The sequence below is a fragment of the Polyodon spathula genome, chromosome 26 (assembly GCF_017654505.1).
Source record: "Polyodon spathula isolate WHYD16114869_AA chromosome 26, ASM1765450v1, whole genome shotgun sequence".
NCBI lineage: Eukaryota > Metazoa > Chordata > Actinopteri > Acipenseriformes > Polyodontidae > Polyodon > Polyodon spathula.
The window spans coordinates 16,328,355-16,346,595 of NC_054559.1; the positions used below are offsets into that span (position 1 = coordinate 16,328,355).

The 18,241-nt window shown below is 39.0% G+C and overlaps 1 protein-coding gene across 1 annotated transcript; it reads left to right on the top strand.

Annotated features, from left to right (window-relative positions):
• Positions 1-56: 56 nt before the first annotated feature.
• LOC121300826 (DAZ-associated protein 1-like) lies at positions 57-18,223 on the top strand (the record flags this gene model as incomplete). Its single annotated transcript, XM_041229719.1, has 7 exons — positions 57-149; positions 4,171-4,324; positions 5,128-5,157; positions 5,596-5,748; positions 7,307-7,480; positions 10,588-10,677; positions 17,338-18,223. Coding segments are annotated over 7 exons (867 nt in total), but the record flags the coding sequence as incomplete, so codon positions are not given.
• Between the last annotated feature and the right edge of the window lie 18 nt (positions 18,224-18,241).

Genomic DNA, 18,241 nt, shown 5'->3' on the forward strand with positions numbered 1-18,241 from the left:
CTGTGCTTCATCCTGTGTTGTGTCACGACACCCTGCTACCTTGATTCACTCTTGGTTGTTGGCTAGGTTTTGGATTTATTACTTTCGAGGCCGAACAATCAGTGGACCAGGCTGTCAACATGCATTTTCACGACATCATGGGCAAAAAAGTGTGTAGTTGTAGTTTTATTTTACCCTTAAGATCGGACCGAGGCTTGGGCGACCGGGGGTTCTCGCAAAATTGTTTACTGGTCACTTTCCTGCTAAGTGGCGTATTGCCTATACATTATCCTGTAGCTTTTGAGATGCAGAGTAAGGATCCTCTTCCTTAACACCATCTGATTTTTGACATGGGCTGGCCTTAAAAATAGCTTTGAAGATTAACTAACAGAGCCCAACTGAAAAGATGTTATAGTATCCCCAAGAGAAAAGGACCTATAATAGCATGTCACCAGTACTGCTTTATAAGGTACTTTTCCCTATATTGCAAAATCTTCTTTTAAAATGCCTCAAATATTGGTTCCAAACACCTCTTACTGCTACCCCTAAACATAAGTATCAGAAACAGTCTAAATGGGCATGTTGACATGGGGCAAACTTGTAGAAAGGTACATTTTGAGTCCTGTGGCATACTGGCATCCTTTTCTCTTCTGGGAACTTTAGTAAATTTTGTAAAGGGAAAACCAATTTATGTATTTAAAAAAAATAAATAAAAAAAAATAATGAGGGTTCGCAAGCAACAATGGAATTAGTCTATTTTACTGCTTGGTAAAGGTAATCTGAACTGATCCCTGGTGGATCTGCTCAAGAGCTGAAGCTTTATTTCTCTTCAGAAACCCGATCAGCGGTTCTGGTTTCTGTCGCTAATTTCTTAAGATCAGTAACACTGAAGAGACTACGAGATCTCTTTACCTGTAATCTGTCACACACTGTGAAATTGCCCCACCAAAAGAGCCAGAGAAATCCTCCGCAGTCGCCCAAGGCTTGGTTTAACACTACCTCTCCTTTATGATGTGCATGCGTTCCTCTAAATTGAAACTAAAATGGCGCCTTAATACCCTGTTTTAAACCACCTAATTGGAAAATAAATTATTTTTTTAGAAAACATCCTAAAGGACTGGTTGCTATTTTTTGTTTCTCTTTCTTTATTTCATTTAAGTTTTTTTTAAAATTTAATTTATACTTTTTTTGGTCAGGTCACTATTTGAACTCTCTAGTAGTTATTTTAATTTGTTATATTGTAAAAAAAACTTCCAATTAAGTGACCTCAGATGTGGAATCTCCATACTGTGTCATATTGCAGTGCAGGGAAATTGCTGTCTGTGGGATTTTAATTCTTGTACTGTTCAATGTTTTAAAAGGGGTGATGGGGAGGGCTTTACTTTATGTGCACAAGGTTGCTAGTGTCTCAGCAAAGATAACACCCTACAATTTTAACCCTTTTTTTTTAGATTTTTAGATTAAATTTCAGTGGTCACTGGGATTCGCATTTAGCTTCATAGAAATTTGTATTATTCCAGCTCTCCATACAATATACATCTTCCATCTTCATGTGCTTTTGGAGGCCTGTTTCCTGAAAGACATTTCCATGGAGTTGAACTCATTTTTTTTGCACAGATTCTTCTCAGTGGGGAATGTGAAGTTAATTAGGTCTTCTAAGCGGAAAGGATCCTGCAGGGACAGAAGACAGGACTGATAAAGGACCCTTTCCTACGGCTTGAGCAGCAGTGAACAGCTGTTAAACAAGTCCTCTCACAAGCCCCTGCTGTTTATTAACTGCCCTCCTTCAAAGAGCTATTGCTCAGGATGAACAGGGTGTTTGAAAATTAAACAAATGAACATGGAAGCCAGTACACTTTTGGATTTATGCCTGTAATCTGAGAAATCCAGCTGTGCTAAATGTCAAATACTTTTGTTCATGGATATAGCATGTATCTGTGCTTGCCGGTATAATGACACAGCCACGCCACACATAGATATACTGTACATATAATGTAGAGTCTGGGGTTCACTTTACCTGGGTTCACTTTAGCCATCAAAACCATAACCATGTCCCCAAACTCACATTTTCCCCACTTTTTTTGAAAAAAAGTTATAACTTGTAACAACCCCTCCTTTCTTGTCATTTTGTTTAGTAACCAGTGGCACCGAAACAATTTTATAAAGTGGGGGTGCTGAAAGCCATTGAACAAATCTGTAACCCTTGTATATGATGGAAGCCATGCAAAGCCTGGGGGTGCTCCTGCACCCCTAGTTCCAGCGCTCTTGTTAGTAACATACTGTGAAGTTCTATTTCTGAAAGTTATTTTCTACCAAGTGTTTGCTCTACTTGCAGTACTACCTTTTTACCTTCAGTCTCCTTGATGCTGTGTCCTTTCCCTGGAATAAATCAGCTCTGCTCCTCAGCCATTGTACTTGCTCTGACATTCCCTCGAGCAGACACTCTCAAAAGAAGATAAAATTAGAAACCAGAGCAGATCGTGCTGCGTCCCAAATCCCAGCTCTGGGACAAATCAGGCTCCTCCTGAGCACCAGGAATCCATCACTTGCCTGTGGGAACACCAGGGAGACCCGAGCTCGGGAAGCTGCGCTGCAACTGGCAGCCTCTTTGCTTTGGCACATGCTGCTAATTGGGTTGGAGGAGAGAGAACCAGAATGACGTCTAAAAATGTAACTAATTGACCTTGACTCTTATTTCATCTGCTTTCAGAGCCCCTGATTGGAACTAGTGACCCAGGAACAAAACAGCAGTGCACATACACTTCTGCATAAATACTCTACACTACCTGCACACTTTTGGAAGTAGACAAGTTTGTCTTTGGTGGCTTTCCCATAGAGTAGTTTTATGTGTTCAGATTGTTGATGTTGATTTGCACATTAATGTAACTCAGCTTCTTTTTGTTTCTCAATTTAAAAAAAAAAGAATTCAAACATTTTCTTTTCCTATACCCTGAGCTCTTGGCTGTTAAACAGGTTTTCTGCATTTCCTTGAGCTGTGGCTGTAGCTAATAAGAGTTTGGTTCATAATAAGCAGAGTGCCCTAGGGTGCCTCCTGTAAAAAAAAAAAAAAAATGGTCCCAGTGTTATTACTACTTCCTCTTGCGAATAGACAAGGACAAAGAATCGTATTCCTTCTCTAAATCCGTGCATGTTTTTTTGTATGCGTACTCTCTTGAAAGATTGTATTTACATTGTGCAGTTCTAACAAATGCACTGCATTAAACAAAGTCATCAGTGACATGCGCTCGGACTGACTTGTACAGATGCCACAGAGACACATTCTTCCGTCCTACACATACTTGCAGTCTTGAGTAACTGCTATTGAAACACACACAGGCTTGGTAGTAATGCACACTTCTGTTTTGGTGGTGGCATAGAGAGACATGTACTTCAGGTTACCTGATTCTCAACCTCGTGCACATAAAGAGTTTAAAAGTAAAACTGCCTTACAAATTGGGTGGAGCATCTATGGTGTTTTACTTTTTAGTCTAATCGACACGGTATGAAGATTCCCTTAGAATTTGACTTTCAACTTGTCCATTTGTGTTATTATTATCTGCATGTTTGTTTACTTTTTCCTGTTAGATGTAAGTTAAGATTCTCTTACCACATCCATTCCCTTCTGAAATTATATTCCAAGTAAACAATTATTGAGATTCTTTAAGCGTTAGCCTGGGGAAGGTAAGTCTTGATCTTCCATTAGACGTTTTATACAATATTTATACATACATAAGAAGGGCAAAGACACCAAAATAAATACGTAAAACAGCTGCAACAACAAACTATGTCTCTCAGGTAGGTTGTAAAAAGCCTTGCAGAAATGGGATGGGTGGGTTCTTTTTAAAATTCCATTAAAGCAACAGGATCTCCTCTTTTTTTTTTTTTCTTATAATCAGCTGTACTTTGTTTTTATAATTTGAATATACAATATCATGCATCCTATTCTACAGAGATTGAGCTCATCTTTGGCTTTGCCAAGTTTTTACCTGAGAAACATATTTTTATAATTTGTGTGTATATATATATAAATATAAAATAGTGGCCCATTTAAGTTTTATAGTTTATAACTGTAGCTTTAAGTTACTTAAAGTGCTAAGAGTAATGTTACTTACGGGTGTGATTTGTTTGGGAAGGGGTGTGTGTGACTGAAGGCTTGCTATGCCAATGGTCTTCTGCTTGTCCTCTCGGTAGGTGGAGGTTAAGAGAGCGGAGCCTCGTGACAGTAAAACCCCAGGGCCAGGAGAGCCGGGCACTAACCAATGGGGACCCAGGGCAATGTTAAGTGCAGCCAATGGCTGGGCAGCTCAGCCTGCACAGGGCTGGCAACAAGGCTATGCACCTCAAGGTAAGTGGTGCTCCCAGTGGGTCTTCAAGTGGAATTACAAATCAGCTTGCTTTAAATGCAGTGGGTAGAAGGAGGAGGTTGGTGGAGATGTTATTTTTCCAATTTGGAAAAGATTTAAAGGAATTTGGAGACCCCATATCCATTAGGATTGTAGTTTTTTCCAGCTGGTGGTGTCTAGAAAGTCTTTTTCATGGCAGATAATAATACTCCAAATACATGAAGTCTGACACAAGGTTTATAACAGCAGACAGGCAGAATTTTCACATTAATCAATTTACTTACTGAGTGAAGACTGCAGATTTAATTTTTTTCCCAGGTGTAAGTCGGCATAGTCAAGGTTTTTTCAAAGAAAGTACTTTCTAACGTTAAATGTCTAATGTATATGTACTAGTTAATAGACTGTTGAGCAGTTTTGCATCCATGGCCACACAAAAAAAACATTTTTCCATTTTCTCATTCAAATAGCAGTGATTTTTTGACTAAATGCAGTGGACAATTCAGTGCATCATATAAGTTGTAAGTAATGTAGGGCCTACTTTTTATGATAATTGGTACAATTTAACTGTATCTTCCGTACCTATAAAACGCTTGATGGTGGTGTATGTAGTAGTACTAAAAGAAATTTGACAAATGTTTCAACTGAGTCAATTGAAGACATTGACAGACTTACTGTCAAAATGTCTATCCTTGAATTGTATTAGTTTCTTTAGTTTTAATCTGATTTCATTATAATATTATACATAATTCTAATATCGATAGTCATAGTATTTAATTTTTTTTTCTTTTTTTATCTACTGTTTTAGGAATGTGGATGTCGGCAGGCCAGCCAATAGGTAAGTTGTTCTGTCTTTGTAAATTAATTTCTGTGTGTGGAAAACATTATACTATAGCATGTAAAATGTGCACAGACTTGCATCTGCTTTCAGCATCATTGTGGGAGCGTAAATTATATATAAATGAAATCCTAATACGGTGAACTACCTAATGTAGGTTTTATTGAACATGAATTCTGTCACCTGTGAAACCAGGCCTGATTTTCCGACCCTGGATTATGAGTAAATTTCTCACTTTTAACAGTTTCAGATGTATAAATGTGCTTTGTTTTTGCATTGCTTCCTAAATCTAATGCTCCATTAAATTACAATGTTTCTGTGCTTAGTATGTGCGTCTTCCGATGGCGGTTCATTGACTAAGAGTTCTAGGAATGGTTTTGAAGGATGTGTGCTGGTCTTTAACGCTGGTTTCATGGTGTGGTTTGTGTTTTTCCTCAGGTGGATACGGGCCTCCTCCTCCAGCCGGCCGAGGAGTCCCACCACCACCCCCCTCTCCCTTTAACGCTTTCTTAGTCACCACCACCCCCCCTGGAGGGTACGGGGCGCCCCAAGGATACCCTCAGCCTGGCTATGGCACCCCACCCCAGTACGGTGAGTCCTCAGACTCTGGCTGCAGTCTGAAGCTGTGGTCACATTGCCCAGTTACACATGTCAGTCTTGTACCACTTTCACACAGACTAGTTACGACGGCTCAGAACTGGCACTGATGTGGTATTTCGGTCCATGTGAATTGCCTTTACTGTCACAGAGCCATCATATTTTATGCCGTCTATGAAACTCCTTGCGCCTTAACCCCTGTGTGAAAGGCTATGCCATTATTGAAGCGCTATAGTGGGCGTGGACTGTATACCGGATGTCGTCGGTGTTGTACACTTTCTTTTTTTTTTTTTTCAAATACAATGGCTGATCAAGAATGAGATCTAGTAATTGGAGACCGGAAGAAGTTAAGGAATTGTTAACTTTACAATGATGGCAGCTACTAAACAGATACAGCACTTTGAACTGTGCAGTAGAATTTGGGGGCACAGTTCATGTGATCGGGGGATTTCTCGAGAATGCAGAGGAAACTCAGTGAGCAACAGACATAACAGGCTGTTAAATAAATAAGTCCATCAAACCATCAAAAAAAAAATTCTACTGATTGCATATACATATATAAAAAACAACGCATCTGCAAGTTTTTGTAGCTGTTGACAGTATATACAATCGGTAGAACTTTTTTTTGATGGTCGACAAGTTACAACTTTTAGTAAGCTGCAGTTGGTGTCAGACGGCTGAATGAAAATAATATTAATAATGCGTCCCCGCTTAAGCATTTTTATTAATTTTCCACATATATTAATAGAGAGGACAAAGCGAGCACAGGGAAGTGTACAATACACTACAGTTCTCAAGCGCCATTTGTTGAAAAATAAGAAATTCATATATATAAACATTCCTTTTATTTGTTTTTTAGTTAGCTTACCCACGTTATTCTGCTTTTATTTATTATTTATTTATTTTTGTTTCTGTTGCCATGACAACGATCTGTTGACTGACAGGTTGGGATTTACTCACAGGATCCCTTTGGCTGTGTGAAAGAGTTATAACGGTATTATACCTCCATAGATTGCGCAGTTTCGTGCTGTGCAAATGGTTATTTTAAATAATGTTTTAATATAACCAGACAACTCAGTAGCTGCATTTGTGAGTGAAAGTGGTATTGCATATGTTTTTTTCATTTCAGTATGTTTTTTTTTTCTAATTTCCATACAGTTTTTTGTCTTTTGAAAGGGTTTTAAATTCTGGACTAAAAGAGCACAGTGTCACTGGGCAGTGCTGATATAGCTTTAGAGTCAGTAGCCAACATTCAGCAAGGAGAGCTAGACCTGCTGCAGTTGGCAGTAAAATTTAAATGGCATTCTTGGGTTGTAACAAGCAGCCTGTAGGTGGATAAGTCAATGATATCAAACACTGTTATAGATTCATCTGCTATTTATTTAGTCTCCTAAATTATCTTCTTTGTAGTCCTCCGAACCTTAAAAAATATTTGTCATGTCTTTACATACAACCTACACCCTCCATATTGTATTTTTATGTGTTTATTTATTTTTGTTGTATTCTTGATTTGAAACGTTCTTAAGTTATTCTGCTATATCGCAATGTGTAGGTTATGGATTTGGTGCCCCCCAAAATCCTGCTGACCAGTTTGCCCCACAAGGAGTGCCTCAACCCCCGACTACGCCTGGTGCAGCACCCATGGGCTTTGCCCCTGCAACCACCCCCACTCAGGACATGAACAAACCCCAGGCAGGACAGCCCGAGTTCTCCTACAACCAGTTTGGTAGGTACTCCCCACCCAGCCAAGCCTTAGATCTGACTGATTCCCTTCCTCTCACACTGGTCTCTTGAGCTTTCATATCATATCAAGGTGATTACAGCAATTTCCTAGCTGTCATGACCTTTAACCATTTCCTGTACCTCTGTTGGATTATAATAAAAGTTTCCTCTAACATGCTTTTCTATTATGGGAAACAATCCAGGGATTTACTTTATTTTATACATGCGATTTTGTTTAATTTTTATTCCCACACACCCTAACAGTTATTCACCTTGGAGTGTTTTCTGTAATATTTATCTTGCCAAGGTTGATAATTTCTAGAATCAATTAGTGACAAATAATTATTTTCCCCTAATTTGGAATGTCCAATTATGTTTTTCCTCCACACCGCAGTGTGTCTCCACACAGCACAGACATTCTGAGGGCATGTGAGCGTCCTCCAATCTCACAAACCTACATAAAGCCAGAGTCACTTTAACGGCAAGCAATCCAGAACAGAGGTGGGAGGGCTACCGATCCTGGAGAACAGAGATCAGCCCTGCCTCTTACCACTCTGAATGTGCTCGGTGTCTGGCCAGTAGGGTTCGCTGTTGCGCGATGAGTAGAAGCAATCCCTGCTATCAAAGCCAATGCGACCTAAGTCTGGCCTCTTTGCACAGCCTGGATGCAAACTGGTGCCGTCCAAGCTGTGTGACTCATCCTGCGCTCCTAGCAGCAGCGCTTTAACTGGATGAGCCACTCGGGAACCCCTTAGAATCAACATTATTCCAGGAAAGTAGAGGATCATAGCCATTTTAATATACAAATATCCTTTAAATGTGTGGACTATTGTGCTATTTTTTACCCTAAAAGTACAAGCTGTAAACACACACACACACACACACACACACAGAGTGATCAGGATTCTTTTGTCAGTAATACCTCTTTATGAAATCCCAGGCAATTCAATACAAAAAGAGGTTTACTTATAAATGTAACGATTGGTAAATGGAATTAGATCATCCTTCCTGGCAGTGGTTTCGCTTGGAGGAGATCTGTGGTTCTCTCGCTGTCATTGCAGTGTGGTAGAAGTAAGAGGCGTGTTGGAATGAGGTCCCATAGATAAACCAGGCTTTCAGAAAACACTTTGCAAGCATTCATAAAGGACATTTATCTGAAAATGAAAGTTCTCTAATTGATGATTGGCTATATATTCTTAACAGAATGTAAGCATTCAACGCTTCTCAGTACCTGTTACTGTGCTTTTAACATTCATCCATGGGGAAGTACCTTGCTTTGAGCTTAAGATGATACGTTTTCAAGGTGTGCTATGCAAATCTCTTATGTAATTTTCCTATGTAAATAACATGCAGGCTTTGTCAGTTGGTATAAATATTTATATTTACATTTCATATGAAGTTTGAGTAGTTACAAAAGAACAGTCTTTTTTTTTCCCAGTTCATGTTAGGATGGGTGAAAAGTCTACGGATGTTGTGTGTATTACAATGAATACGTCACATTTTATAGAGGCTATTAAGAGATCTTTCAAGGCATTGTACTTATACGTGAACAGGCAACACTACTTGGTAAAACAAAGGTTCAGTGAAGCTTGTTTAATGCTACAGAGACACCTTTCCTAGTTAATTGTGTTAAAATATTAAGACATGACTTGAGGTAAAGTTATTAAGGTATGAGTCACGTAGCTTGCTTTTTTGGAGTGATCCATTAAGCATGAAAGTATTAAACAATCTTGCCCGGTAGACTCGTAGGATATGTATGAACTACTTTAATCTCCTTTTCATCTTAATGTATTCTAGAACCAAATTCTGATCTGGGCTGCCGATAGAGTATTTTCGCAAGGGTGCTTAGAACAAAATATAGTGCTTAGAACAAAAGTGAAAACTAGTCAACATTGATTTAGGGAGTAAAAATAAATAAATAAATAAATAAACATAAAATAAATATGAAAAATTTATATTCTGAGTTGTATTTATTGTTTCACGAAATTGGTATAGAACCAGCACAGCCAAGCTGCAGTGACTTCCTGCTGTGTGGTACTGTTGCCCAAAGCACACAGATGCATGTATCTGCACTGTCAGAAAAGAGAACTGTAACTTTTAAGGGATTCATAATACTTTTATTTTTGTATGCAGCAACTCGGTGTGACTCTATAAAAGTCTTTTAAAATGTAAAGATACTGAAACTGAAAAAAATTCTAAAACTGAAATTTCTGAACTTGGTTAACTAAAACTAAATGATAAAAAAATAAATAATCATCATCATCTTGCCAATTAAATAAAAACTGAAACTGAATTGAAACGCTGAAACTGAAAAAAAAAACACAGCTACGGTTCAAGTCAAGCTTTCTCATATCCACTAAACTCCACAGCTGGCATGGCTAGTTTTGTAAACCATTTTCCCACTTTTCTGAAGATGGTTAAGCGCATTTAAGAACATGTAATCAGTGATCAAGAAAAGATACATGTGGATTTAGTTAACCAACTTCAAAATTGCCCTTTGCTGTTTTCATGGCAAGCGTGCTTGATGCTTTCTCCGAAGCTTCTTTAACCTCCTTCTGCAGACGTTCCTGGATGTAAGTCCGTTCATGCCTGGTCTAGGTTAGCAGTGTTCTGCACTGGGTTAGTAGGGTGTTTGTAGAATATAACTCACCAGTGAAAGAACATTTCCCTAACCTTGTGAGCATCTGAACAGGTTGAATTCTTAGAAGTGTTTTAGGCAAACACCCTTCACAGTTAAGCTGTGTTGGTTACACAGGGATGGAAATAGCACTCCTATTTCCTAGCAGTTTCACCCATTCCAGTTTTTAATATGTGCTTGATTAGCCCCTGTGTAGGTAAGAAGCTCAGGTGTGTCTTCTTAAACTCATAGTAAAACCAGAAATGGATCAAACTGCTATGCAGTGGGAGTCTTTATTTCCATGACTGGTTACACCTTGCATGAAAGATTAATATTGAATATTGCAACCTGAATCAATTGATCAGGGACTTGCTGCTTTTTGAACATGTGTTTGGGAACCAAAGGCTTGGGTTATCAATGGGACCTCCTCCCTAGTAGCAATGTGCAGCAGACTCTTGGGTTTAGTCATCCTGGTCTCCTCGTTTCCCTAATAGGCTTGGGTAACTATCCTCAGGACCCGTCCGGCTACGGACCAACGCGTCCTTCTCAGAGTTATGGTCAGGCTGAGCAGGGATATAGTGCAGGTAGGTGGAGCATTGACTTTCACACCACAAACCTGCCTTGCTTCAGCAGGAGATGTTAAGAAGGCAGCTATGATGAACAGCGCTAGTTATTTTCTAAGTATTTTGTAAAATTATTTCTATATTTTTGTTCTCGTGGATTACAAGTTTTGATACAGCCTAGTTTTGCTGGTAAAAGGATGATCTAATTGTCATGAATGTTTCCATATTTATATAAATATATGTTTAACTTGGCATTCATTTCTGTTTATTTAGAATTATGTATGCTTCCTTTTGTATTGTCCCTTGCTTTTAGCCCTAAACAGTTACCACTTTAGTTGTACAAAGGTTCTAGGAGATCTGACTATACAATAGACTCCATTCATTTCTTGATTTATTTTTCCGGTGTTCATTTTGAGTTTCCCAGTGAGAGGTGACTAGGCTTGTTCTTACAATGGCATATATTCCAATGAAGACACTGAATTTGTAGAGTTTGCATGAAGTCACTATACGCATGTGCAATGAAAGACTGTACACCATGTTGTTCTACCACAAGCCCCTCTTACACCCCTTGAGGAATGTACAGTATATACCTGGCAGTGGGATGCAAATATACACATTTAAACATGTTTTCATTTTAGCACTATCTTGAGTACTGCTATTCCAATTGTGCTACTAGGATTGGACACTCCCTAACAGGAGCTGAGTTCTTAAAGTTTTTCTTTCTTTCATGCTGTCAATTTTTTGTTTTATAGTTTGTAAAATGTATGCAAAAGTCTTAACACATGACTACTTTTTTTTGTTTTTTGTTTTTTTTTTGTTTGTTTTTTTAACCAGAAAGTGTTGAAACAAGAAGTTTCTACACACAGTGGAAAGACTGTCTGTGAACCAACTCAATTCTGCTCCTATCTCTGCATTGTGCCTTCAAAATCATTGTATGTCATATTGACTCTTTCCCATAAGTCTTTATAGATAAGTGCCTTTAATTGTAGGTGTGTTTAACTTAACTGGATGTGGAAGCTGTATGCTTTTTTTTTTTTGGGGGGGGGGGGGGGGGTTGTTGTTTAATTAAGATGTTTTGTGCATGCCCATATACCAAAGTGACACAAGTCGTAATTCTTTGATAACTGTTGAACTTAAGTTTGTCTGCAGCTTCAAATGAATGGCCTTCTGACATGGCAATGTGAACTAACCCCCAAGCATCTTGAGAAATGTTTGACATTAGGGGTTAGTTCACTGTTGTGTGACTATCCATATTAGCAGCCTTCAAGTTACTTGTTAGCTGTAAGATAATGCACAACTTTTCGCTTCAAACCAAGTCGACCAGTTCATGTTATCACTTGTGCCTTTTGCTTCTAGGAAATACGAATATCTATATATAATATATATATATATAATAATATATATATATATATATATATATATATATATATATATATATATTAACACACACAGTACTGTGCAAAAGTTTTAGGCAGGTGTGAAAAAATGCTGTAAAGTAAGAATGCTTTCAAAAATAGACATGTTAATAGTTTATATTTATCAATTAATAAAATGCAAAGTGAGTTAACAGAAGAAAAATCTACATCAAATCAATATTTGGTGAGACTACCCTTTGCCTTCAAAACAGCATAAATTCTTCTAGGTACACTTGCACACAGTTTTTGAAGGAACTCGGCAGGTAGGTTGGCCCAAACATCTTGGAGAACTAACCACAGTTCTTCTGTGGATTTAGGCAGCCTCAGTTGCTTCTCTCTCTTCATGTAATCCCAGACAGACTCGATGATGTTGAGATCAGGGCTCTGTGGGGGCCATACCATCACTTCCAGGACTCCTTGTTCTTCTTTACGCTGAAGATAGTTCTTAATGACTTTCGCTGTATGTTTGGGGTTGTTGTCATGCTGCAGAATAAATTTGGGGCCAATCAGATGCCTCCCTGATGGTATTGCATGATGGATAAGTATCTGCCTGTACTTCTCAGCATTGAGGAGACCATTAATTCTGACCAAATCCCCAACTCCATTTGCAGAAATGCAGCCCCAAACTTGCAAGGAACCTCCACCATGCTTCACTGTTGCCTGCAGACACTCATTCGTGTACCGCTCTCCAACTCTTCAGCGAACAAACTGCCTTCTGCTACAGCCAGATATTTCAAATTTTGACTCATCAGTCCAGAGCACCTGCTGCCATTTTTCTGCACCCCAGTTCCTGTGTTTTCGTGCATAGTTGAGTTGCTTGGCCTTGTTTCCACGTCGGAGGTATGGCTTTTTGGCCGCAAGTCTTCCATGAAGGCCACTTCTGACCAGACTTCTCCGGACAGTAGATGGGTGTACCAGGGTGCCACTGGTTTCTGCCAATTCTGAGCTGATGGCATTGCTGGACATCTTCCGATTGCGAAGGGAAGTAAGCACGATGTGTCTTTCATTTGCTGCAGTAAGTTTCCTTGGCCGACCACTGCGCCTACGGTCCTCAACGTTACCCGTTTCTTTGTGCTTCTTCAAAAGAGCTTGGACAGCTCATCTGGAAACCCCTGTCTGCCTTGAAATTTCTGCCTGGGAGAGACCTTGCTGATGCAGTATAACTACCTTGTGTCTTGTTGCTGTGCCCAGTCTTGCCATGGTGTATGACTTTTGACAGTAAACTGTCTTCAGCAACCTCACCTTGTTAGCTGAGTTTGGCTGTTCCTCACCCAGTTTTATTCCTCCTACACAGCTGTTTCTGTTTCAGTTATTGATTGTGTTTCAACCTACATATTGAATTGATGATCATTAGTACCTGTTTGGTATAATTGTTTAATCATACACCTGACTATATGCCTACAAAATCCCTGACTTTGTGCAAGTGTACCTAGAAGAATTGATGCTGTTTTGAAGGCAAAGGGTGATAACACCAAATATGGATTTGATGTAGATTTTTCTACTGTTCACTCACTTTGCATTTAGTTAATTGATAAATATAATCTATAAACATGTGTATTTTTGAAAGCATTCTTGCTTTACAGAAAGAATGTGTGTGTGTGTGTGTGTGTGTATATATATATATACACACACACACACACACACACATACACAGTGCCTTGCAAAAGCATTCAGACCCCTGACCAATTCTTTCATATTATTGAATTACAAATGGTACACTGAAATTTCGTTCTGTTCGATATTTAATTTTTAAACACTGAAACTCAGAATCCATTATTGTAAGGTGACATTGGTTTTATGTTGATGAATATTTTTAAGAAAAATAAAAAACTGAAATATCTTGCTTGCATAAGTATTCAACCCCTGTGCTGTGGAAGCTCCCAGTTTGCACCGATGAAAGAAATTGCCCTAACGAGGACACAATTACCTTACCATTGGCCTCCACCTGTGAACCATTAAAGTTGCTGTCACATTTTCTGGATAAAAACCCCACTGTTGAAGGATCATTGGTAAGGCTGTGAATCTGAAGGAAAATGAAGACCAAAGAGCATTCTACAGAAGTTAGAGATAAAGTAATACAAATGCATAGATTAAGGAAAGGGTACAAAATAATATCCAAGTGTTTGGATATCCCAGTGAGCACAGTTGGATCAATAATCAGGAAGTGGAAGCTGCATCACACCACCCAGGCACTGCAAAGAAAAGGCCGTCCCTCAAAACTCAGCGCTCAAACAAGGAGGAGACTTGTGAGAGAAGCCACAGAGAGGCCAACAATCACTTTGAAGGAGCTACAGAGTTCAGTGGCTGGGAGTGGAGTAATGGTGCACCAGTCAACCATATCAAGAGCTCTGCATAACACTGGCCTGTATGGGAGTGTGGCAAGAAAGAAGCCGTTACTCAAAAAGTACCATCTGAAAGCACATCTGGAGTTTGCCAGAAAGCATGAGAGTGACCCAGCTGCGATGTGGGAAAAGGTTTTGTGGTCAGATGAAACCAAGATAGAGCTTTTTGGCCAAAACTCAAAGCGCTATGTGTGGCGCAAACCTAACAATGCCCATGCCTCAAGACACACCATCCCTACAGTGAAGTATGGTGGTGGCAGCATCATGCTGTGGGGATGCTTCTCATCAGCAGGGACTGGGCATCTTGTTTCAATTGAAGGAAGAATGGATGGAGCAAAATACAGGAAAATACTGCAAGAGAATCTGCTTCAGTCCGCTAAAAAACTGAAGCTTGGGAGGAAATTCACCTTTCAGCAGGACAATGATCCCAAGCACAAGGCCAAAGCAACATTGGAGTGGCTCAAGAACAAAAAGGTGAATGTCCTACAGTGGCCCAGTCAAAGTCCTGATCTCAATCCCATTGAGAATCTGTGGCACTATTTGAAAATTGCGATCCACAAGTGTCATCCAACCAACCTGAACAACCTGGAGCAAATCTGCCAAGAAGAATGGGCCAAAATCACTCTGACACTGTGTGCAAAGCTGGTACATACTTACCCCAAAAGACTTAAAGCTGTTATTGCAGCAAAAGATGGCTCTACCAAATATTAATGTGTGGGGGTTGAATACTTATGCAAGCAAGATATTTCAGTTTTTTATTTTTCTTAAAAATATTTCCCCAACATAAAACCAATGTCACCTTACAATAACTGATTTTGAGTTTAAGTGTTTTAAAATAAAATATCGAACAGAACGAAATTTCAATGTACCATTTGTAATTCAGTAATATGAGAGAATTGGTCAGGGGTCTGAATACTTTTGCAAGGCACTGTGTGTGTGTGTATCTCTCTCTCTCTCTCTCTCTCTCTCTCTCTCTCTCTCTCTCTCTCTCTCTCTCTCTCTCTCTCTCTCTCTCTCTCTCTCTCTCTCTCTATCTCTCTCTCTCTCTCTCTATATATATCTATATATATCTATTTATATATATATATATAATTTTTTTTTTTTGCATTACATACACTACTGGTCAAAAGTTTTAGAACACCCCCATTTTTCCAGTTTTTATTGAAATGTAAGCAGTTCAAGTCCAGTGAATAACCTGAAATGGTACAAAGGTAAGCGGTAAACTGCCAGAGGTTAAAAAAAAAAAAAGTTTAGGTTACCAAAAACTGAAAAATAATGTACATTTCAGAGTTATACAAAAAGGCCTTTTTCAGGGAACAAGTAATGGGTTAACAACTTACAGCTGTTCTGCAGCAATGGAAGTAAATTAAGCCTTGAAAGTTGATGCTAGCAATTCCTACAGGTGTCCCAACTTTTGTTGATTACTTACAAACCCTCTGTATAAAAGCAGTGTTGGAACAGACTGTGTTACTACACCCTTTTAAGCATTATTTGGACAGTATTTTACTGCAAAAAGTAGTATATTGCTATTATAATGGGGAGAAAAAGGCAATTGACAAAAGAAGACAGACAGACCATTATAACCCTTAAAAGTGTAAGTCTTTCCTTTAGAGAAATTGCAAAGAAAGCCAAGGTGTCAGTGAGTTCAGTTTCCTAAACCATCAAAAGGCAATTGAAAACTGGAGGAAACTGACAGGAAGAGGTCTGGCAGACCCAAAGCCACAACAGAATCAGAACTTTCAGAGAGTCAACAGCTTGGGTGATAGGCAGCTCACAGGACAACAGCTTCAAGCACAGCTTAACACTGGTCGAAGTAAGCAAGTCTCAGTTTCAACTGTGAAGAGAAGACTTCGAGCTGCAGGTTTGACAGGTCGAGTGGCAGTAAGAAAGCCATTGCTAAGATGGCAAAATAAGAAAAAGAGGCTTGCTTGGGCCATGAAGCACCGCCAGTGGACTACTGAAGACTGGAAGAAGGTCTTATGGACCGAAGAATCAAAATTTGAAATCTTCAGTTCATCACGCAGGGTTTTTGTACGCCGTCGAGTAGATGAAAGGATGGTGCCTCGGTGTGTGACACCAACTGTCAAACATGGAGGAGGAAGTCTGGGGCTTTTTTGCTGGATCCAGAGTCGGCGACTTGCACAGAGTGAGTGGCACCCTGAAACAAAATGGCTACCACAGCATTTTGCAGTGCCATGCAATACCCTCTGGTATATGCCTAGTTGGTCAGGGGTTCATCCTACATAAGATAATGACCCAAAACATACCTCCAGGCTATATCAGAACTACCTTAGAAGAAAAGAACAAGACGGTAGGTTTCAAATCATGGAATGGCCAGCACAGTCTCCAGACTTAAACCCCATTAAGCTGCTTTGGGATGAACTGGACAGAAGGGTGAAAGCAAAGCAACCTATAAGTGCAACACATTTGTGGGAACTTCTGCAACAGTGTTGGGAAGAACTTTCCGATCAATATTCGATTTCTATTGTAGAAAGAATGCCACGAGTGTTCGGCTGTTATATCTGCAAAAGGTGACTACTTTGAGTCAAAAATTTAGATTAAATTTTGTTAAACAAAACGATTCCATAATTTCTTTTTTTATCTCCAGTTGTTTATTTGTTCTATGCTTTAATTTCAGAGTACACTGAGACATTAAACTGCGTAAATTTCAATAAAAACTGGAAAAAGGGAGGTGTTCTAAAACTTTTGACCGGTAGCGTATGTGTGTGAATGAATCTATTAGTTCCTTTGATGGCTTAATATACTAGTTCTGGGTACATTATTTATGTTCAAGGACAGCAAATAAGTAGGTCCATTCCTCTCTAACGTCTTGTCAGACAAAGCCTAGATTTCCTTTCTGTGGGTTTGTGTGTTGCCGTGTCAACAGCATTGCTGTAACCTCTTCTGTGTTCTCACCCAACCAGGTTACGGGCAGGACATGGGTGTATTTGGGCAGAGCTTCACAGACCCCAGCCAGCAAGCACCTTCCTATGGAGCGCCTTCAGCCCCAGCATCAGGAGGCCCCCAGCTGGGGAGCAGCAGCTTCGGGCGAGGGCAGAACCACAACGTACAGGGCTTCCATCCTTACCGCCGCTAGAGGCACGGACACCACAGAGATTTGAACAATAATACGACGTCAGGGAAATAATTCTGTCACAACTGGATTACTGCTGGTATATTTGTATGACCAGGGATTCTGAATTTGAGGACTTGGTTTTTTGTGACAATCACATAGCATACTTGATAGAATTTAAATTTGGGAAACAAAAACAAAATCTTTTAATTATTTTTTGTCGTTTTAATAATAATATAAAGGGGATGCTCTATTTTGGGGAGTGCAATTTTTAGGATTGATCAGACTGATCCTTCACCCACATCAGCACAAATTCAAACAAACAAAATTCTACTGGTCGTAAACGTTAACAGGGTTTCCTGTCTCTATTCAGCTTTAACTCAACTTCAGGGTTTATCATTTTGTGATTATTATTATTATTATTATTATTTATTATTATTATTATTATTATTATTTTAATGTTTCTTTTACCATATATTGTAAAACTTTGTTTAAAGATTTAAAAATATATATATACATTTAAAAAGACTGCAGTTTTTTAAGAGAATTTTGTACTACCTGTACACTTTGCTTGTTTTTTAATTTAAAGATGTAGATTTCCCTCAGGTGGCTGTTTTTTTTTTTTTTTTTTTTTTTAGTGCATTTCATGTTAAATGCAAACGATAGAAAAACCCTGGTTTCAATAAAAGATAACCTACATTTTGTTTTAAAAAAAACAAAACAAAAAAACACCAAAACGTGGTTTGCGTGTCCGT